General features: G+C 41.5%; 1 protein-coding gene across 4 annotated transcripts in view; it reads right to left on the bottom strand.

The window, feature by feature from the left end:
• Positions 1 to 23,561, bottom strand: part of LOC116313826 (cGMP-dependent 3',5'-cyclic phosphodiesterase) — a 174,586-nt gene that overhangs the window by 31,196 nt on the left and 119,829 nt on the right. For all 4 annotated transcript variants that reach the window (XM_039598135.1, XM_031731635.2, XM_039598137.1 and 1 more), the window contains 2 exons: positions 1,564 to 1,653; positions 1,222 to 1,310 (listed from right to left, as the gene is read on the bottom strand). In XM_039598135.1, the coding sequence (XP_039454069.1) occupies positions 1,222 to 1,310; positions 1,564 to 1,653 (179 nt within the window). The remainder of the gene's footprint in view (positions 1 to 1,221; positions 1,311 to 1,563; positions 1,654 to 23,561) is intronic.

A 23,561-nucleotide genomic window follows, 5' to 3' on the forward strand; every position in this document is an offset into this window, starting at 1 on the left:
ACATATTGTGAGCACAACAAGTTGTTTAGAAACCTTCAAGGAAGATTTCTTAGCTGAACTTGTTTAGGTTTATTTTTTCGCGTGGCTGTGCATGTGCGTCAAGGTCCACATAATAGGCTTGTATGTATTAGAAAGTAGGCTGGAACAACATGGCCTTCTGCCTCTTATAAGGGTTCATTGAGTGTGTGTGTGTGTGTGTGTGTGTGCGTCAAGGACTTTATAACAGGCTTATATAAGCAGGTGAGCTGGAAGGAGAAAAAAGTAACAAACTTCCCTGTAGCTCTTTTAATATCTCCACGATATCTCGTCCTGATAAATGCGAGTATGTGAGCGTTCGTCTGTGCGTGCGCTCAGGTGTTGTGCGTGTGCGTGTCCTTGCGCGCTGGTGCCTCGTGAGGATGTTTGTGTGGCTTCCCGTTGTTCATGTGGCAATGAGGTGCTGGAAACGGGGTGGTTGTCTGACAAACAGACAGTTTCATCAATAATGTAGAATTGGTTTTTCCCCAGCGCCTCGGCAGCAGTCGCAGCAGCTCATGGGGGTCGTGGAGCTTCGGGGAGCACTTAAGAGAAGAGAGGATCGCCGAGCCTCGCTGAGGGACCGGAGGCACTGTCACCTCGGCTATTAGCCCCGCAACGCTTCCACGGGAGAGGGATTGAAGGTGAGAGAGAAAGAAGAGCACGGGAGAGGGGGAGGGCGGTAGCTGTAGGCAGGAAGATCTAAACACAGGCAGCATAGTGCTTTATGGCTCTTTGGGGGAACATCAGGCTGAGAGGGAAAAGAGGGCAAAGATAGACTCATGCAGTGAGGTGGGAAGGTGGGGAAGCAGATGACAAAAGAGGAAAAAAGAAGTTGTCAGAGAGATGGGTGGGTGAGGAAGGGTAAATAAAAGAAAAAGTGATGGGGTAAAAACCAAAGGCCAGGACAAAAACAGAGGAGGTCCTCTCTGTGTGTCACCTTATCTCTGTGCTGAGGAGGATGTGATTTTGGACCGAGCGGCTCACATTCATTTGGACGACACCTGTTTCTCACACAGAGGAAACATCCGTCTCCGTTTCCCCTCCACCCACCCCTCCTCTTTGTTCTATTGCTTCTTGGGGTATCGCTGCCCTCAACAACAAATGCAGCAAATCAGTACACGGCGGTGATTCACTGAGACGAAACATCTGTGACTTGCCGCATAGAGAGAGAGAGACACACACACAAGCACAAGCAGCACACACCTGATCTTTCCCTCCTGTGGCAGTTCATGTGGCGGGTCGTCAGATAGTAGCCTCGAGTCTTCCTCCAGCAAGTAGACACATGCACACTCCTGGAATTAAAACACACCCGCATATACATGCACATTAATTTGTAAAATTAATCCGATTCTGATTAGTTTAATGAGCGATGAGCCTCATCCATTTGTAACAAGGTTTGGGGCTCTGTTCCCTGGTCCTGTGTCAGGGCTGAGATATTAACTCACACCACTCTGAATACTAACAGGAAGCTTTTTCTCTTTCCTTCCCCTTCCTCCAGGTAATAAATTGAGGAAATTCCAATACGTGTGTGTTTTCGTGCATTACCGTGCTGGGCAGCAGCTCCCGAACGCCGTCTCGAAGAGCCACTCGCAGCGAGCGCGCATCCACAACTGCCGCCAGCCGCAGCAAGGCATCCTGGGGAGGAAAACAAAAACAGATGCCCCGATGTCTGTTTGGTTGTTTTTCTACGATCGTAAAGTACAGCTCGAAAAACCCGAGGCCTTGGCTATCAATTTGTTTTCTTTGTGGGCACAAGGATTACACCGCAACAGCTCTTCCTCAGATATTTACCTTGGCAGGCTGCAAAGGACTGAAACAATATTTAAACTGTGTCACACTCAGTATATACTCAGCAAACTGCACCAGTTGGAGACACAAGTGTGGTACTTAGGAATGAACTGAGCTCGGATGTCACCAGGGAGTGGATTTTGCTCAACAAGGCGCTCGCTGCTTTTGTTTCATTTCGGAAAACAAAGCACTTGGCAATTCATTTGCACACTTTGGTAGGCAGCCGATTTATGAAACGAGTTAACAAGTTGCAAGAAAATGTACATTCCTGGATGCTCTGTTATGCCTGATCAAATTCACCAAGAGCCTGTGAGAAATCACCTTTTTTTTTTTTTTTACTGCACTCTCAAATCTTTAAGATAGACGAACTAAAAAATGCTTGCCTGAAGCTATGCAGGCTCTTACTCCTCTTCACGGTGGAGGCTGGCTCTGCTTGGAATAAACCCTTTTAGAGGAGGTGGCATCTGACCACTCGCCACACAGAAAGCATTTCATCTGAGTTTCCATCCAGCTAACGCCTGACTGAACAGATACGCTCTTGTTTTAATCACTCCAAGCTGTCTTCAGCACAATGGCTTCCCTTTCATTGATGCCAGTAAATGTGAAACAACAGGTATTTTTCTTTTTTTTTTTGCACCTTTTTGAGACAATGATTGCATATTGGGCTCTGAAAAAAATGCCAGTCACCTACACCATTCCTGTGAAGACATGGTGTAAAGGAAAAACTGTTTGTACCTGATGTGAGCGGACCGACTTGACAGAGACGTATGAAGAATGAAAAAACAGAGCTTGAGAGAGAAGTTCAATCCTCACTGTCTCCACACACCAGGCTACCGGCTGGGTGTAGTGAACTGCAGAGGCAATTTTGATGTCAGAAAGGTTTAAGGGAAGGGTGTTTCAGATACATTTCTATAAACACCCCCATTTGACGTCCAATATTGTCGTAAAAAGGACAATTCAACTGCAAGGCGACAGCGCTTTTATAGCTCTTTTCGGTCCTCTGAAATACACACTTTGATAAAAATTACAGTAAAAAACAAGGTCGAGGAATGGAGGAGTACACAAACAGGGGAGCAGATCTCAGATGAAAGGGACCGTATAGTTTGAGGTCGTGCAAAATTGAGGCTTTTACTTTTTTTTTTTACATTCCGCAAACACTACAACGAAGCACCTCTGCTTCTCCCGCCTCAGCTTTACCAGAAATGGCTATAAATTCCCACCATAGGCATAATTATTCTCTGTGTGAAGTCTACTTAAATCCCTACCAGTTCCAGTGATCACACTGCATTATCATTACATTTAACCGTGGTCTACAGAAACATCTCAGCGGGACTTCAAAATCTGATCAAAGCAAAGGAAAACACAGAGGGAAATCTCAAAGGCTTTAAATGCTCCTGCTTTAAAACTGTGTGCTGAATATGAACGGGGAAGAATACACAGAGCCCAAAACCGCCAGATCTTCTTCTTCCAGTTGTTCATGACAAAGCTGTTAGTGACACGGTGCAACTGAAAGGAAGTGCATCTTGTTTCCCCTGGGCGTTCAAGAGCACGACGAGGCAGTCCAATGTCCTTTTCGCCTCATTTTGATACCTCACTTCTAGCGCTTTTACCGCTCTCTGTTGGTTGCGACTGATGCTGAACATGGATGAGGAGGGAGGAGGACATGTTTTTTTGCAGGTCTGTGTCAAATGTCAAGGAGGAGAGGAGAGGAAAAGGGGGGAGATGGAGAGAGAGTGGTGAGCGCTGTCATGCCTGAGCGCTCAGTGTTGGTTATTACATATGATTAGATAGGATTAAATGTGATTAGCTTTGATCACTCAATCAGCCGGCCGGAGTGCTGTTGTAATGAAGTTGGAGCTCTGCCAGCCCATGTGTGAGTGTGTGTCTGAGAGTGTTTTGTATCCTAAGTTGCAGATTGTGAAATACTCGCACAAATCCCAGTAAGTAATGTGTTGGCCGCGCAGCAGACAAACAATGAACGTCTCTCTGGCTTCCATCCTCCCCGCGCTGATGCTGTCAGGAACGACGACAGCGTTTGTGGCTGTAACAGATTTATGCCTCCGTAAATGTCACACTCTGCACTTTGACCTTTCGCAATAATTTCTTTCCATATACCTCGAACCATCTGTTTTATTAATTTGCCGCCTCCTCCGCCCATCATTTACACATTTACACACACCCACACACATTCCTTCAGGTATGCATACATATCGTGCCACCCACTCAAGCAGGACCTGAAGACACGAGATGATGTCGATGATTTTTTCTTTAAATTATAAAATTTCTAGTTTTTTTTATCTGGTGTTTTTTCCCGGGGACTGAAAAAAGACGTTTATTTAGTTGAGCTGGTTTTTGACCGTTTCTCCTCACACAGAGGATGATGCAATCCTGAATCATGGGGGAGATCAAAATTGAAATGAAAACAGCGATTGTGATTTCATTAGACTAACAGCGTTCTCTAATGCCGGTTCAGTTTATGTGAATTTGGCTACAGCTTTTATCTAAATTGATCTGAAAATGCTTTACAGAACAAATATTTGATCATCAGCCATCACCAAAATGGCAAATGCGTTACTTTGATTTAATTATCGGAGAAATATTCCCATAGATTTGATATTCATTCAACTCATTGCATTACTGTCATGTTTGAATTTGTTTCAGCATTGCACTCATCTCAAGCAGGTTGCATTGCCCTCCTGTGTCTGTGCATGCAGCATCATGATTTTTCTCTTAATTTGCTTCGTTTTTTTATTCCACCTTTCCTCAACATCTCTCTTAATTTCCTCCGTGACTTTTAATTTTTATGTTGATCTCCAGGTTTCTCCTCCTCTCATGGGGATGTAGTCTTTGTTGTTGTCTTTATCTGCAGTTATTCTAATCACTTGAAGCACTCTTTTGAAGGGCACCTTTGATCACCATAACCAAATGCAGTCTTTTCTCTTTTTATCGTTCTCAGATCGTCACATCACCCATGTCTTTTTCTTTTTTTTTTAAAGAAACGGCAGTAATGGCGGTGTCAAATACTCCAGTTAACCTCAACTGCAGCACACTTCTCACAAAAAACAAAACAAAACAAAAAACTATAACTGACAGAGAAAGTTGAGGGCAGCGCATTCATGGTGTGAATCCTCCACATCCCAAAGGTGCTCTGTTGCATTGAGGTCATATGATTTGAGTACAGTGAAATCAGTGTCATGTTCAAGAAACCAGTTTGAGATAATTTGAGCTTTGTGCATTTTCCTGCTGGAAGAGCCATCATAGGATGGGTACACTGTGGTCAAGAAGGGATGTACGTGGTCAGCAACAACACCTTTGGTAGCCTGTGGTGTTTAAATGATGTTCATTGAGCCCTAAGAGGTCCAAATTGTGCCAAGAAAATATCCCCCACATTGTAACACCACCACCAGCCTGAGCAGTTGATACAAAACAGGCTGGATCCATGCTTTCATGTTGTTTGTGCCAAATTCTGACCCTACAATCGAAAGTCACAGCAGAAATCGAGACCAGGCATTTTCATCCAGAGAAGTGCAGCACACTAGATATTTTCTCTGCTTCAGACCCTGCAGATGGTTGTGCGGGGAGATCTCAGCATACAACCCAGTATGTTCAAAGTGACTTAAATCACCCTTCCTTCCACCTTTTAATGCTCAGTTTGAACATCAGCAGATTGCCTTCACCATGTCTACACATCTATATATACATATATATACATATATATATATATAGAGTCTGATTGGCTGATTAGATCTTTGCTTAACAATGAGTTGAACAGGTGTACCTAATGAGCCTAATGATTTCCTGCAGGGAAGGTATTGTAATGTAGGCAGAAAGAGTGTCTAAAGCCTCTCTTGCGATGGCTATTTACTTTTAATATTCTCGACACTTAAGCCTGAGACATTCTCGTCAAGTTTCTTGGTGACTTATGCAAAATAATGAAAACATAGTGGTCAAGCGTAAGGTAGCAAGGAAATTACATTACAGAGAAGCAGAGCTTGGCTATCAAATGAAAAAAGGCTCCTGCTCATCAGCATTAGGCTGGTGTCAGACAGAATTTTCAGATTGTTACAGTCTGTTTCCATCAGCCATTCGGTGGAGTTAAAGGAATCAAAGGTACGGACCTAGATGCCGGAAAAGGAAAAGAAAAAAGCAGCATTTCATTCAGTGATGTCCCCGAACTACAGCAGTCATAAATTTGAGTTAATAGAGAGGGAGCCAGACATTTGCAGAGTAACTCCAGGAGGACATCTCACTGAAAAGTTTAATTAAGTCTACACGGACAGAGCTGTAGCTAGCAGGATAAAGCCAAATCAAGCTCTGTATAATGTCGAGATAATTTCCTGTTGAGCAGAACTAGACCAGATAATATTTGCACATTCTTTCTAACGTTTATTTTGGCTGTCTGGTGAGGAGGGATTTTTTTTTTCCTGGGTCCTACATTATTTGGAGTTGCATTTCTATATTAAAATCAACTCTTCTGACATTGCCTGATTTGTACGCATTTTATATTTTGCATTATTTCCAGCTGATTAAAGCAAAATGATATCGCCAAGCTGATTGACCCAGCTATGTGAGCCTGCTCTCGCTGCTCTGGATGTATTTCTGCTCCAGCGGCGAAAGCATAATTGCACGTTCGCTGCCGGTTGTGCTCTCTGAGGGGCTCTTCATATGAATCCAGCAACAACAGCAGTGTGCGAAAGGCTGAAGAGGAAACAGATTTATGCCCCCAGGGAGTGTAGCATCATATATTTGATGAACACTGAAAAGGGAAAAAAGAAGTGAGTGGTGTTGGTAATATAACAGGTAAAAGTGAGGCAAAGATCCCTAATGGCCCACTGTATTTCATTTAAGTGAAGACAGACGAAAGCCTCAGTTGAGACAGGAGCTTGTAAGAGACGACCTGACTCCCTGTTGTCCTATATTATTGTTTTATATCTGATAAAAAATGTCTTTAATTACTGGAAGTGTTCCAGGGCCTCAACCCACATCTCAAGGCCTTTATTAATGACTGGATTCTGCTCAAATAAAATAAAATTTATAATAATATGAAGACATAGCACTTTGTTCCTGCAGTACTTATGGAAAGGAACACGGCTGAACATAACAGTGAAAAAGCCATTTTCTTTCCACTTGAACCGACTTCCAGAGCAGTCTGGAGAGAGCGCGGATGTCTTTAAAAAGATCTGCGGCACGGACCGGTTTATGTCTGACAATATTTTCATGGACCGGCCTTTAAGGTGTCGCAGATAAATACAACAAAATAAAACCAGTACCGGTACCAAAAAAAAAAAGAAGATTTATTCATAACACATGGGAAAAGACCCAGGGAAACCGAGTTAACCATAAAAACCGATAAAAACCCTGAAAACCATAAATTTCACACCCGAGCTTCAACTCTTGCAGCCCGGTACCAAACGACTCACGGACTGGTACCGGTCCGTGGCCCGGACGGTTGGGCACCGCTGACCCAAACCCTTTATAGATATCCCATTTATAATACCATATCTAATAACATATATTCATTTTAAAACAGTGTAAATGGTGTAAATAAGACGCACCAGTGGTGAGTTGTCATATGATAGCAGGAAAAAAATGTAAACTTCAAAAAAGGAAGCCATAATTCATAGAGTACAGGAAAGAGGAAATCACAATGGTAAGCAAGAGGAGCTCTTAAGATCTGCTCTGATTTTTGTCTCTGATAGGAAGTAAAAAGTAAATAAAAACAGCCTCCTTCGTCATCTTTTGCAAAATCTCTGGAGCCAGTAGAAAGTGAAGTAGAAATGAGGGAATTGTAGGTGGCCTGAGGTTGTGGTGGTTAGCAAGAAAGTCCTGGGCTTGAATCCTGCTGCCTGGAGCCTTTCTGTGTGGAGTTTGAATGTTCTCTTAGTGTCTGTGTGGGCTTTCTCCTGCAGTCCAAAGATATGCATAGGTTAGATTAAACCCTTAATGAATAGTGTTTTAAATAATAAAAATTGTTAGAGGGTTTAATAAACACTTCATTTTTGAAAAATTAAACATTTCTTGCAATTATTTCATGGTTCAGGCTTTAAAGGGTTAAGTAGTGATTGTAGGTGGGAGTGTGAACATGACTGGTCGTCTGTCTTTGTGTCAGTCCTGTGACAGGCTGGTGACCTGTCCATGGTGTACCCCAGCTCATGCCCTGTAACAGCTGAGATAGGCTTCAGCACCCAGCATGACCATAAACTGGATAAGTGGGAGAAGAATGAACGCAAATCTTGGTTCGATATTTAGCATAAAACAAATTTCTCACAAACATTAAAAAAAAAAAGAATTCGTGTACTTCATAACTGCAAAGCAGCCACCTGCATGTGCTGATAAGACAAAGACAATAGGGGACTGGAAGAGAGCGATGTAGTGCATACCCCACTATTTTGCTTTAATTTTGTTATTCTAACCTTAATCCGTTTGCTGAGGCCGTTTCACACTTGTTGGACCCGAGGAGTCTGGCTGGGGGGCGGAGATTATCTCTGATAGCGCAGTTACTGGTGGTCCCTGCACACGCTGTGCTCAGTGTGCACACAGCACGCCGGAGAAACAGAGCACTCTTAACTGCATCTTAGTTAAAAAAATCATTTTCTTTTAATGTTTTTTTCATAGTTTTATAGTGTTTTATTTGTGTGTTTAAGGAAAACATAAACCAATATTAGATAGCAGCGCTCATGAATTATTATAACATTTATATCACTTTAACGGGATAAAATTAAACGGGTAGATATAAAAACAATTACAGGGCTGTAAGCGCATCCCTGGGATTGTTTGGGAAACTCTCCACAATACATCACCAACAGCAAACAAGGTCAGGCTTTACTCTTTGTATTGTGGATTTTTAGTTCACAGAAAGTTTGTGTCATGGTCCTGAATTTTCTCTGCAGTCGATGTAATCGGGGGTGAGTCCAAATCACATGACCGATTTAAGATGACCTAGGAGCAGGACAAAAGTGCAAACAATGGTTTTAAGCCTAACAGGGTGGTTTTGTATCATTTTCTGAATCACATTTCGTTGTATATTTTAGATCATCTTGACGGATATTTGGGATTCAGGTATTTGTTTTAGTTCTTGCTAAGCACCATTTGCTAGCAACAGTTGGTGCTGCTCTCCCTGACTGAGTCTTAGTTTGTGATGGTTTACAATTGTCCATCACACCATAAAATCTTGAGCCTTAGTTCTGTTTCAGTTCCTGTTTTGGCTTTAATATCCTGCTCACGGTTTATTCTATCTCTTCTATTAGTTTTACTTCGCTGTATGTTGTTGTTTGGCTTTAGTTCAGCTGTGTCTCCCAGGTGTCTCTACTCTGCCTCAATCACCCCTGTGTGTGTGTATACATAGTCCTGTCACGCCCTTAATCTTTGTCTGAGTGTATGTTGCCATTCCCCATGCGTCCCTTACAGTTTGTTTACATTTCCTTTTCATATTTCTTGTTATAGTTTGTATTTCACATTTTTTGCGTGTTCTGGGCCTTATGACAGTCAATTATTCTTATCAGATTATTCTGCCAAAATGCAATATACAGTGTGAGTATTAAACTGCATATTTAACAAAAGGATACTAAAAGGTCCTGATGGAGCATCCTTTGGTGTAAAAGCTATCCCTGGAGATTAGAAAATTTTAGTCCTTTTTGTTTTTAAAAATCATTTACACATCCATCTAAAGAGGAAATATTAGCACTGAAATGAAAAATCAATTTAAACCAATTTAGTGTTGGTTTAAATTAGCTACATCAACCTTGATAAATGAGTGTTTGAGACTTCTACGCCATCTGTGTTATATACGCAAATTAATATTTAATTAATTTTAAAAATGAAGGTCTAATAAACACTCTATTTTCCAAAAATGTGATTTTTTTCTGGCAATTATTTCATGGTTCAGGCTTTAAAGGGTTCAAACTGCTAGCAGGTAAATCAGACAAATGCCCCAGCAACAAAAATCTGCCACCTTTCCCCTTCTAGAAGAAAAATGGCTGCCTTCCACCTTCCACAGGCAATAACACTCTTTCAAAGTAAGATGTAAAGTATATCAACACAACCAATTTGTTGCTGTTTGCTATCTGGTTATATAGCTTACTAATTGCCAGAGATTTTAGTACTCTAACAATCCTGTATGATATATTATCCCACATGTCAGTAGGTTGAGAGAATCAGAAGCACAAGAACTGTGAGTTTCAAGATGCAAAAACAGGTAATAGGTAACATTCATATCCTTATTTATTCTAGAATAACTTCTGCAACTTTTTGGAAGATTCACTACAACAAAACCTGACTTCATATAGATTTTAAAAATATTATTTTGTGCTTCACTGCACTCATGAATTCACTGAAGGAAACAACCATTCCTCTGAGAAACAGAGCAGATTAGCCAGTTAGCTGAATACTAATATTCTAAATTGGTCACATTAGTTAACGACTGCGCTGCAATAAAGGCCTGACCGAGAGGATTAGTTTAAGGAGCTAATTGGAGTCTTTAGGGTAACTCCCATATTTCTTATCTGCTGCATTGTTCACAGAGCCATCCGACGCCTTGAGTCAAGCCCATCTGCATTTCAAGTGAGTCGACCTTGATCTAACAGCGAGAGGATGGAGGGTAATGGCACTCCACTTGCACATGATTAAAGGTATCCTCCTTTATGTCTGCAGAGATTTATGCAAAACCAACAATTTACTTGATCCTACAAGCCCCTCTGTGCATTACAGTGAATCACTGTGCTTAACCAACACCTTCTGCTTGCGTATCTGTACATGTTTAAAGGCACCAGCATGGTTGTGAGCTGCGTCTACACGCAGCAGCTTTGCAGACCGTCAACTACATGTTATAACAGTTTACTGTCACCAGTGTGTGGGCTATGGCTGTTTGTGTTGTTGCTAGTCCTTCAGCCTGCTGCAGAGAGGACTACAGTTGTAACATTCAACAAGTTGAAGTGAACGTCAGTGTTAAACAAAATGAAAAATGTCCACTTTGTGTTTCCACTTCATGAAGAAGTCATTTTCCCGTTCAGGCCCACTTGTAAACCAATCAGCATTTGACTTGTGCATAGTATCATTCCCGTTGCATTATGTGCTGTTAGCTTTTGGGACACAAGTACATCTGAGTGAGCTTGCATACTCAAAATCCTTCACTCTGTGGAGCCGAATACCTCCACAAACTGAGACAAACTCAGAACCACAAATCCCATTCGAGTCAGCAAGAGATGCACAGCTGGGCTCTTCCGGTCTTTAACATATAAGTGATTTACCAATGCGTATTGATTTTTCCTTACCGGCCGTCTGTCACGGAGAGAGGAGGGATGAGGGACACATTTAACGATTTAAGGAAAGATTGAGAGAAAGACAGGCAGAGGCATGTATACACACACATGCACACCACAGCTGGTGGGAGGCTAGCAGCGTGAGGTCCTGGTTGTTATTCCAACAGAGCTGGGTCTCCAGTAGCATCACTAACATACTGGAGACACATGCACTGTAGAATACAGCCAAGCCATGAAGACGGGCCTCGGAACAAGCACACACACCCCATTCATTCAGATAAGAGTACCGAGAGGAGGAGCTTTTAAAAACAACAGAGCGATGCTGACTCCTGTAACGACAAGGGCGACCTATCGCCGAAGTACAGGAGAAACAGATGCATCGCAATGCTGCCCCGTAATTAACCAAACAACCTGTGTGTGCGAGGAAGAGAGACTCAGAAGACGAGAGACAGCGATTTTCAGCAGCTTCCAGTGAAATTTATTAAGATCACACCGCAAGAGCAGCCAACAAACCATAATTCATAATTCATGTTTTTACAGCGTGGCTCGAAAGGAAGTAGATGATAGACAGAAAGAGTGAGGAACAGAAATTAAGGCTGAAGTGGACTGACTAAACACGGGAACCCGATCCTATAAAGACAGAAAACTGCTCGCTGATGAAATTCACACATTGCTCAGTTGGAGAGAGACAAGATTTGAAGAATTGCAAAAAGGATTGGAAGCAAGTGATGCTTTAATAATACAGCACAAACTGGGGCTAACAGATTTTAATAGAATGAAATAGGCGTTAAATTAAAAGCGTAGGCTAAGTCTGAGAGGGGAAATGATGACCCAACGAAGAGGACATGCAAACTCCCTGGGCAAACATTTGCCTTTAAGTCATAAACCTCAAACATGTCATATCATATGGTCACTTCCTGTAACATTATAGACAGTCTCCATGCAAAAGTGGTGCACTTGTTACATTGTTTTAATGATCCTACTTACAGCATTCTTTAAACTTAGATGTTTGGATTAGTGCAATAATGGTTTTCACCAGCAGCTACTGCTCGGCTAGATCACGGACAGCCCTGCAAATTTAATACAAACTCATGCATAACAAATATCCAGCAAGGCTCATTTTTCTAAGACCCACACGCTATAAAACTTGACAAAGACTTCCTGGCAGTAATAAATGTCTGCCAATCCTCCTCTCAGTTGCCTGCTTTATCTCCTCTGGAGACAACAGCAGACAGCTGTTCTCATCAGGTCTAATCAGATTTGTATTTTAATTGAAGGAGTAAGAGAAAAAAGTTAGAAATAAGAAATAGTGGATTCATAAGCTGATTTATGGGTCTAGTCTTTATGAAACCTGATTATTTAGCAATAAATTCATCCTGAGTTATCAAATAGATATTGAATCCCTTGTAAAGTTTCATAAAAGATCTCAGTTTATCAGCGTCATGGTCTGTGGGTTTTGTGATCTTTCTATTGTTATTGATAATATTAGGAGGCCTCTGTTCTTAGTTTTATTTGTTGTTTTGTGTGGGGTTTGGTCATATTTTTTTTATTTTATCTGGTGTTGCATGTTTTTTGGTGTGGGATTATCAACTATTCCTAGCATTTGGGTTTGTTTTCACAAAAATATCTGCTCATGACATCCAAAAAAACCTCCCAAAATTAGCATAAAGCTGGGGAAGGTTATGAAGTATTCTCAAAGATCTGAGCTGATCGTGAATCCAAAACTAAGCAATAAACCACTAATTAGGAAGTTAGTGACTAAGTTTTTCCTACTTGCCGCTGGTCTCATTTGCACTGCATTTATTACTTACGCCCACTTTTGAAAAACCTTAGCTCATTCAATCTCCCATCAAATTCCTGCAGCTAAATCTGCAATGAAAACTGCGGATGGCAAACACTGGTGCACAGTGAGCTCGCTTTACGTGGAGCGGTTGATTCTTGCTCGAGTGTTTGTGTGAGTAAATGCAGCCTGTCTCATGTCTCCTTTTGTTTCAGGCTGTGACTGAGCAAGCATCGGCTTCCTTTCATGCTGCATGACTCTTTCTCTGTCATCGTCTCTGGAGGTAGTTGTTGTCAGCGGTTATTAAAGCGGCACTAATGTTCCTGTCATTCCTACAACCTGTGACGACAGTGACAACACTAACCGAGCTGGTGATGTCACTTCATGAAATCTGAATGTGTTTTTTTAGCCGCGCGCCTGTTTCAAAATAAGTCATCGAGTTTTAGACGTACAGTTTTTTTATGCACTTATAAGACCCCTGACGTGTCTGAGTTAATTAAATGGCTAAATTTTAATTACCAGTCTGCTTTGTTAGAACACCATAACATTTGCTTTGAGTGTGTTCCTGACACAGTGCTGGTGCAGTAAAATGCAGAGCACCTTGTCTAATTTAAATGATTGCCATCAGTATTAACCGAGGGAGCGGACTGCTCGAAAATGTCAACAACTGCCAATCACGGCTGTCTAAATATCATGGTCGCTCAAAAAAACTACCTTACTCGAATGCAGCAGATGTGTTGTATGATAGCACCTTTGTTACAGACAATGACACCCAGGCTCATCTACTTTCTCTCGCCCTGGGAGCGCCGCAGTGAGGATTTATTCAAAGCTCAGGGGAGTAAAAAAGGGACACTGACGGGACTGCGCAGGCAAAAAAAGAAACACTAGTTGTTTCTTACTCACACAATCTGAAAGGGAGGACACAATAATGGCCTCCATTCTTCATCCTCACCTTTTTTTTGTTGCTCTGAACCTTTCACTCATCTGCATCTTATTCACGGACTCACTCTTTGTCGCTCTGTTCCCTCTAATGTTTTGCATATTCTCACTATTCACAGTCCCCCCAAACCCTTTCCCTCTGTCTCTTTGTCACCTGTTTCTGCATTTGTCCCTTACATCCCATTATGAGTCTCTCTTTCTCTCTGTCTCCCCGCTGCAGGTGTTTGACAGTCACACTGTCGTCATATGGCTGTTGTTCTATTTTAATCTGACTCTTCTGTTCAGGAACAGACACCCACATGCTCTCGCCATTGTCTTGGCTCTCTATTCACTTTTCTCCTCCCCTGGATCGTTACCTTGCTTGAACTTCTACCATTTGCTCCGTTTCTAACTCCGGTGCTCTTAACATCCATCCATCCAACCATCCCGGGAGAAAGACGGGAGGAAGACACACACATTAACCCAGAACCCAGACCTCTTCATTAGCCTTACAGCAAAAATGTTGGCTTTTACAGGTGGTTACATGATGGCTTCCTGCCTTCTCTACCATAAACAGTTTGTGGTTATACATTTGAGTTTAGTTAGCTAGACCTCTTGAGCTTATGAGCAGTTATTATTTTTCCAGTGCAGATTCATTTGCATTTTAAACCAAGTAAGTACTTAATTCACCATCTAATGTTAACAGCTGTTCCATAAAAACACACGTTTAGATTCAAGCTACAATGACATTTAATTAAGATGGGAGAAAATAAGTGAGAAAGTGCTGCTGACATATTTTTTAATCCAAATCATGGTCCTTTACCCAGCTATGGTGCTTTTATGCTAAAAAAAATCCATAATAACCATAATTTATTCACGTCAAAGAAAAACAAAAAACAACTCTATGGTAATATGCTCTTTTTTCCATCAAACTTTTGTAACATTTGCAAGGCAAACTATTTATGCTCGGTGTTGTTCACTGAAATGTTATGTCAGATTCTACTTGTCAGGGGACTGACAAATGCACGTGTCACTTTATTAGGTACGCCTCTTCAGCAGCTCTAATCAGCCAAGCACACGAGAGAAACTGAATGCACTGAGGCCTGCTGAAGTTCAACCTGAACATTGCCTGAATATTTTAGAAATGACTGATCCACTGGGATTTTCTCCACAGAACCATCTGTAGAGTTTATAGACGATGGTTCAAAAAAGAGAAAACCACTGCCTAATCCAGCATTGTTGCTGAATATGTCCATTCCTTTATGACCATAGTGTGCACATCTTCTGGTGGCTGCTTTCAGCAGGATAATGCACCATACTCAGAGGCCTCCACAGTCACACGATCGTAATCCAATAGAGGAGGAAATTCCCATCATGGATGTGCGACCAGCAAATCTGCAGCAACTGTGTGATGCCATCATGTCAATATGGACCCAAAACTCTATTCTCTGTTTTCAGCACCTTTTTGAATCTGTGCCCTGAAGATTTAAGACAAAAAAAGTACTAACCAACAGTACTCCCTGCTAGTACTCCTTGGTACTAGCCGGGAGTACTGTTGGTTATTTATTAAGAAAACCGTAATGATTTATATTTGTTAAATGACTCACTTTACGCTGAAACTTATTGCTGTTGATTGGAAGATTGCCAGCTAAATAGTTACTTATGCATAAATGTTTTTTCCCAAGTCATATCTATAGTTAAATATCAGAACCTAACCGACCTAAACATCCATCCATCCATCCATCCATCCATCCATCCATCCATCCATCCATCCATTCACTTCCGCTTATCCTTTTTCGGGAGCCGACCTAAACAAGAACTTGTAAAATGTAACCAAAGTTGCCAAAGTTCCAAAACAAATTTTCATCACTTTTCTTTTCATGATGCTACAAATGTTGAGTTTTGTTCGAGTATAAAACTAGTTGCACTTTTGTTTCCGCTTTTATGTTTGTCTCCTGTTGCTAAAGCTAGAGCCGCAGCAACACGAAATCAGTCGTGTTTGAAAATAGTTGAAGGGTTGGAAAAGTCTGAGACCGAATCCGTCTTATGTCACATCACTCGCTCGGGCATGCAGGGCTTCAAACCCTCTAGATGACAACCGTGGGATTTGTTTTTGGCAACAGGTAAATCTCCTCAGAACCGACCTTCAGCGATGTGGCTGGATCGCTACATAAGCAATCTATAAATGAAAGAGTTTGATTAAATAATCAAACATGTACACATTCTGAGTTTTGTTGATGATTCTTAAATTAGACTTTTCTCTGTGAGTGTAATTACTGTATATGTCAACTATTTATAAATACTAGAAATTACTCTTGTAAAGTTTTATGCCTTTTTTTAAAATTTACACTATTTTTTTCTTATTTATTTTTCTCTAATATCTCTAATTCATTTATTCTTGCTGCTGTAACATGCAAATTTCCCCAGTGTGAGATGAATAAAGTCTATGTCTTCAAAAAGAAATTATTACATTGTTACCTAATATATTCAAGCAGCAGCCAGTGTACTTAAAGGAGGCTGAAAATAGCATGATCACATTAACTTGCCAGGTGAAATTTCTTCTATCTGTCACAGAGGCAACTGTGGAGACAAATACAGCTTATTACATTTTCACTGTATCTAGTGCACTGCATGTATTTATATTTATTGATATAGTGTTTACTTATCCAGGGACTGGAGATGGAAATTAGCTGGTAGCTAAATCAGGTACAATGCGCTTTTCCCCCATATTAGATTGCTGTGTATGTGCATCTCCCCTGACAATTACACTACATAAAGTACACTAAAGTGAATATAACTTCATAACAATTAACAGTGCACCCTTTTCAAGCAGGTCTGTTGTTTTCAGTTTGGTTATTTGCTCACAGCAAAGTGTCTGGGAGAATCTGTGGGGAGGTCTGTGACGCATCCGTAAATACCCTCTGTCATCTTTTAATGTTGACACTCTCAAGTGTTTCTTCTTTGGACAAGAGACAGGAAGTCAGGAATACCAACACACACACACACACATGCACACAAAGCATATTCCCTGTGCTCACAAGTTCACACACTTGTTATTTTAACCGTGGGGGCCTTTCACCCCGACTCCAGCCTTCTGTTTAGCGCGTCATGTTGTGAGCTTGTGTGCATGTGTGTGAGATCCCACTTCAAAGTGTACACCTGGGGCAGCTATTGCACATGAATACAGCAAATTAAAAATGACAATGTATTAAACTGAATTATAAATGCACTATGATTAGTTCATCCAAACACACACAAATGAAAATACGCACAGGTGCAATCTCATAAATGCAATTTTAATGACTGAAAAGGAAAGGGAACACACACACACACACACACACACACACACACACACACACACACACACACACACACACACACACACACACACACACACACAACATAACAAACACCTCAACACATAATTAAGCAGAGGCTGTCTAATGTGTCTAATGTGATTTGACTAATCTGAATGTTTGTTGTACTATCTCTGTTGTACTGTACTCCTAAGCAGATTCAGAGCCATTGTGACTGTGTGTATGTCAGGGTGTGTGTCCCTTATGCCATTGTTTAGGGTAGAATAAATTTCCTGTTGAAAATTCCAGGATGGACTCTGGACGCTCTGGGAGCTTCCCTGTTTATCAGTGTGTGTGTGTGTGTGTGTGTGTTGGGCAACACAATGCCTCGATCTCCTTATGTTACCTCTGAGTCTCCTTGACATTCCACTCACCTCTCCTTTTCTTTTCCCCCCCTCCCCCCCTCCCCCCTCTCATGCCTCCCTCTCCATCTTATCTTCTACTGGGTCATTTCATGTCCTTTTACATGCTTCTCTCCTTTCCCATGACCTATTTTCCTCTCCTGTGTCCTCTTTAAAAAAAAAAAGAAAAAGGGCTACCTTGAACTATGTGGCTGAGTACTGTGTGAGTGGACCCTCAAGTTTTTTCTTTTCTTTTTTTCTGACGTATATATTCAGGAACATGTAGTATTAGTGTAATTTACTTCTGGTTTTGAAGGTGCATTGATTGAAGGGTATTATTTGTAAGAATGAGGTGGGGTGTCACATATAGGAGCCATAAATCTTTGCAGTGCTTCTTTACTTTCTGTGTATGTCCTGAAAAAGAAACAAGGTTGCATGAGGAGAGGAACTGAGAGTTAGATGGTTTCACTGGGGAAACAGGTGTGAACATGCTGGAAGGGTGACAGCAGGTAAGAAATAAACCGGGGTTTCGGCCCTGAAGGCAAACACGTCAGCTATCGTTGTTCTTACCAGGTGATAAAGCCAACAGTTTCCCTACATGCAGTTAAACTTCACCATTTTATTTTTTCAAAGTGAAACCGCATATTGCCTTTAACGTTAGCAGGCGAGCAAGCATAAATTAAAGTTGCTTTGCAATACCTTTTGGTTTGATGGTTTGGATTCACAATTTTCTGACATGTAAATTGGTTAATGGGTAAACTGAGATCAGTCACAGTTATGTGCAGTACAAACAATCTATGTGAAAAGCAACTGGAGTGCACTAGACACTGATGCAGACAGGAGAAAAAATTAAATCTGCACCAAGAAAAGTCCACACAGGTAACACAAAGGTCAAACACAGGTCAGCCTACTGTGATATGATTGTGCTGTGTACTTTGAAAGACTTCTTTATATCAAATAGATTTTGGATCAAAAACAATATATAATACTCAGGCTAATCTTAACTAATAAATGCTGTACCAATTCATTGTGATGACAAGTAACTTGTGAGTAGTTCTAGGTGGACTGTTGAAAATCCAAACACATTTCGGTGTGTGTTTTTCATATACTGGTAGAATAGTGTTAGGCCTCAAGAGTTTGGGATATGGTCTGCAGTGATGACTAATGGGGAAAGAGTGTTGGTGGCCATTTGGAAGTCCGGTAGCGCCTGTGGTCAGATGGAGGCAGAGTCAAAAACACGTGGTACAACCAGCACGTGGGCTACTCATGCTTGTGCTGTTGAGAGTGCTCTGAGATACAGCAAATTCTGGTATCAATCCAAAACACACCTTTCAGCCTTTCATGTGTTTCATTGCAAAAGTATTTGTATTTGTGTCCATTTGCAAATGGGCAGCAGCATAAATTAAGACTTCACAATGTTATATTTTCTTCACTAGTAGATCCTCATGCTAAGCGATTGTTTGGTCTGTTTGCACTGTTGGCAACGTGCAATACTTACTCACATTGAGAAAGGTAAAGACTATGTTGCTTATATGCTAAAAATGGGCCATTTTAGCAATTTACTAGGTGGTTGCTAGGCAATTCAACTGTAGATAAAAATAAAACGTTTTTGCTGTGAAATTAAAATGATAGGATGCTTTTATAAGGTGTTGTAGGTGCTTAAAGGCTAAAAGCAGGCCATTTGAGCCCGCTTCTAAGTGGTTTCCAGGGAACATGACAGCATCATAACACATCATTCGTGTGTAAATTAAATGCTTCTGTCATGATTAAAATTATACGATATTTTATAGGTTTTTATGGCTTAGTTTAACTTGTTTGCCAGGTGGCTGGTAGGCAACATGATGCCATCATAATATCTGATATAGATAAGGACCTTCAAGGGTCTAAGATGTAGCTGCCTGCCAAATGGAGTTCCTCAAACCCTGATGAGTATTAGGAGTTGGTGGACAAAGAAACGAACGCACAGACAGACAGATTTCATGGAATACAGTATTATAAGGTAAAATGTTAATATATAATAGAATTCCCATATATAACATCTGTCATATGATATATGTCAATAAAAATAGTCTGTAAAGTGACTACGGGTAGACCAAATGCTGAACACATCTAAATAAACAGACAAATGCACTGAACCACAGCCTCTCATTATGCAGCCCTCCTGGCATTGGCAGAACCGATGCTCTCCCTGAGTTATATGAAACACACCGTGCGGTCTCAGTAGGCAAAGAGTAGGATTCAGGAAAACAATTATAACCCCAATAGCATGAGCATAATATGGAACAAGCCCAGAAACAGTAATTACAAGATGGGTCTATTAATTGAAGTGAGCTAATCTGTCCCCACTCCGGTCTGTGGATACTGAACGATGTCTGTGGCATCTGAGAAGACTGATGTATTAACGAAAAAATAAACAGACTCTTCCCTCGTGTGTGCATTAGTTGCTTTTTTGTCCCCATGACAAAAGTACCGTGTTTACCCAGATTTGTTCCCACTGTAAACAGCTCACACTCATCTACGTGAGTCTGATTATTTTGAGCAAGTCAGCTCGCGATGGATGAGTGGTTAGATTTCTTTCAAAAACAAACTCTCTCTGCAGGTGAGGATTTATGCTTTCGCCCTAAAATGGACAGCTAACCTGTCCAGTTTTTTTTAGTTTTATTCAAGCTTTTATCTCACTGAGTCAGGTCACTGGTATTGGCTTGCTTTTCTGCCACAGTCAGTCAACAATGACCTGGCTGCAGCTGATGTCGGACCCCGCTGCCAGGCTTGTGACAAACACTCTTGCAGGTCCCACATCGCCACATGGCTGTCCTATTTTTATTGGCTCCCACTGAAGTACAGATTTGATTTCAAAGTCTTTTTCATTTCACACACGGCACCATGGTCAGGGGCTGACATTGCTTTTAATGAAACACTGAGTCCTCGCGTGGCCTGATGGATGAAGTCCAAGCTGAAAAAAGTCTGCAAATGAATGAGTCTTTATCTACGATCTCCTCCCACGTGGAAAAGTTCTGATAACATGCTGACATAGTTTTCTTAGTCTGTGTGGTCACATAATATTATTTTCACTCATTTTACTTTCCCTTCTACTTCCTGATTAGGCTTAGGCACTAAAAACTACTTATAGTGTGGCTTTCTAGAAGTCAGTGGATTGGTTTAACATATGCCACTTCACAACAGTGAGCCTGCAGACTGACAAATTATGAGTTTGGAGCCCCATCTCAGTGATGCCATGACCCAGTCCATCACGTGGACACCGTACGTGTAACTGAGACACACCAACGACTTTGACAAAATGTCATTTGATGAGCAGGGAGGGGAACGGGCTGGATGTTGCACAAACTTTTGTGTCAGAGTGATGTATTCATTATTCATGTAATTTGTGATATTTTTTGTGAAAATCTGACACGAACCAGTGAGTGAAGATGATAAATTCATCATACAGCAGCTGCTTTTTGAGCTCAAAAGAAGAGCTGCTTCCAGTAATTAAACCTCTGTCCTTCACTGTTCATTATGTGTTTCACACTGTGACTGTGTTGCCAACTCCCATTACCGCTGACAACAATGTTGCCAATTGCTCGCTGCTCGTCTATCTTTTTTTTGCGTGTGAAATGGAGAAAAGGAAGACGAAGGAGCGGTTAAACAAGATGGAAAGAGATAAAATGGAGGAGAGCGGAGAAAGGAGGAGAGCGGGGTCACTGAAGATGAAGACGGGAAAAAGGGAGACGATGTGATGAAGATATGTCAAGAGGAAGAGGTGGGGGAGACGAGACCTATTGCTAATAAAGCTGTGTCGTGACAGTGGGGAACCAGACGTTCAATCAATACTTGCCCCAGAGGTCACAAACACACACAAATAAGGCTACACACACACACACACACACACACACACACACACACACACACACACACACACACACACACACACACACACACACAAAGCCCACAAACAGCCTGACAGCATGTTGCTGAAGCCCGAGGCCATAACTCTGACAAAAAGGATTCCTGCCACAGATACACAGAGAGAGACGACCGGACAAGAAGCCTGCTGTGGCACAACATAAATGACACACACACACAGACACACACGCACAATCATACACAATCGTACACACACATCTTTCAGACTGTGTGACAATGATGCAGTAAACTGTTGATGCTTTGCACTCCTTGCACTCGCGCAGTGAGGTCCCATGAGGTCCACCAGGTGGACAAATTGTGCGTTTGTTAAACTGTGTCATCGTCAGGGAGACGAGTGTCTGTGTCGTTAAGCCTGTCACGTTTGGGTTCAGTGTGACCAGGAAGCGAGAGACGCCTGACGCAGTGTAAATCTCACATTCAAATGAGTTGTGCTGACTTAGCAGAAAAACGTAATATATTTAATGAAATTGAATTAGATGAAGCAGTCTACACATGGTTGTGTGCATTTTAAACACAAACACACACACACACACACAAATATTCAGGCACAAAATCCCTAGTGAGGTCCACTTAGCTTATTGGAGTAGAAGTGATTGATTTAGGTTAGTTTAGTGGCTGATGGATGGCAGCTACTTCAGAACAACACACACACACGCACACGCACACGCACACACACACACACACACACACACACACACACACACACACACACACACACACACACACACACCCACCCACACACACAGACACAAACATGTGATGCAAACCTTGTGAAATAGTTAAAACTAATATTAATATTTGTTGTATCTTGCAAGGCTGCCTTATCAGGGACTCGCAGAAGTCTGCTTTGAATTTCAAAATAAGCACTCCTCTGTGTATATGTGTGCATGTTTGTGTGTGTGTGTGCGTATGCACGTGTTGCACTGTTAAATACACGTCTAACTCCATGCCATCGTGGCCCATGCACTTGTCAGAAATAAACAGCGGGCTGCAGATATCTGAACACGTCATGTGCACATTTGCAGACACGTTCAAATAGGTTAATGGTAGAAAAATGCCATTCTATCCAGACTCTCAGGCTGCCGTGCTGAAACTGCATTTTCACCTTGTCGACAGAAGGCAACATTACTGCGACAAGAAAAACAAACACTTCATTTGGTCACCACATAACTGCAGCAGTGTGTGCAGGATTTTAACCACCTTTCGCAAAGCAAGAGCTGCACTGCTGTAGCGTGTATCTTCTCCTCTTATCTTCTGTGCGTGTTTGTTTGTGGTTGTACTTGCGCATTACCTCTGAGCAGGCACAGTCAAACACAAAGATTATAGTACGACCATTAATTCTCTTCCACAAACATACTCGTGGATGCTCAAGGTCAACCGTTTGAACCCTGGCCATGTTATCTGCCTGTGTTAATCCAGTTTAGCATGCATGCGTGTGTGTTACCCCCAGTGAACTGTATATATCACCTGCACCATTTTTAGATGACTGTGTTTAAAGAGCAGCTGCACAGCAGATTACATGCCTGTGTCAAAGGTGGGCATTATGTGAAGATATTTAACCACAGTGTAGTAGTTTACACATTCACTTAACAAGCAAAAGATCCTCAGTTCAATCCTGCGAGGATGCACAAATCCCTTTGGGGTTGCCTCAAGAAGGGCATCCAGTGTAAAAATCTGCCAAATCAAATATGCGGCGTAACCCTTTGTGAATACGAGAGCAGCTGAAAGTAGCTTTTTTAACAGATGTATGCTATTCTGCCGGCACACACACAGCAGCTCTTGTGGAAAAGATACGATTCTTCAAAAAATATGAATATAAACAAAAAGGGGAAAGAAAAGGAGGGCAATCTGTCTCAAAGAAACTATCCACCGCAATGCAGGCAACACAAAAACACGGGCATGCAGCAAGCACAAAGATATGCGCCTATACTACCAAAGTAGGATGAGAGAGCAGACACTTCAGTGGAAACCTGAAGAAACCTAATTCTTTGCTTTAACTCGAATCACTTCAAAAATAAAACTGATGGAAGTCAATAGTTTATACTCAGTACCAAAGAAAAAAAATGATAAGATTGAAAGGACAAAGGAGAAGGACGGGGAGAAGCGGGAGACGAAGAGACAAATAGAAGCAGGTAGACAGATTAGGAGACATGACACAACAGACAAGGTGAAAATAGAT

This window comes from Oreochromis aureus, linkage group 14, assembly GCF_013358895.1.
Source record: "Oreochromis aureus strain Israel breed Guangdong linkage group 14, ZZ_aureus, whole genome shotgun sequence".
Taxonomy (NCBI): Eukaryota; Metazoa; Chordata; class Actinopteri; order Cichliformes; family Cichlidae; genus Oreochromis; species Oreochromis aureus.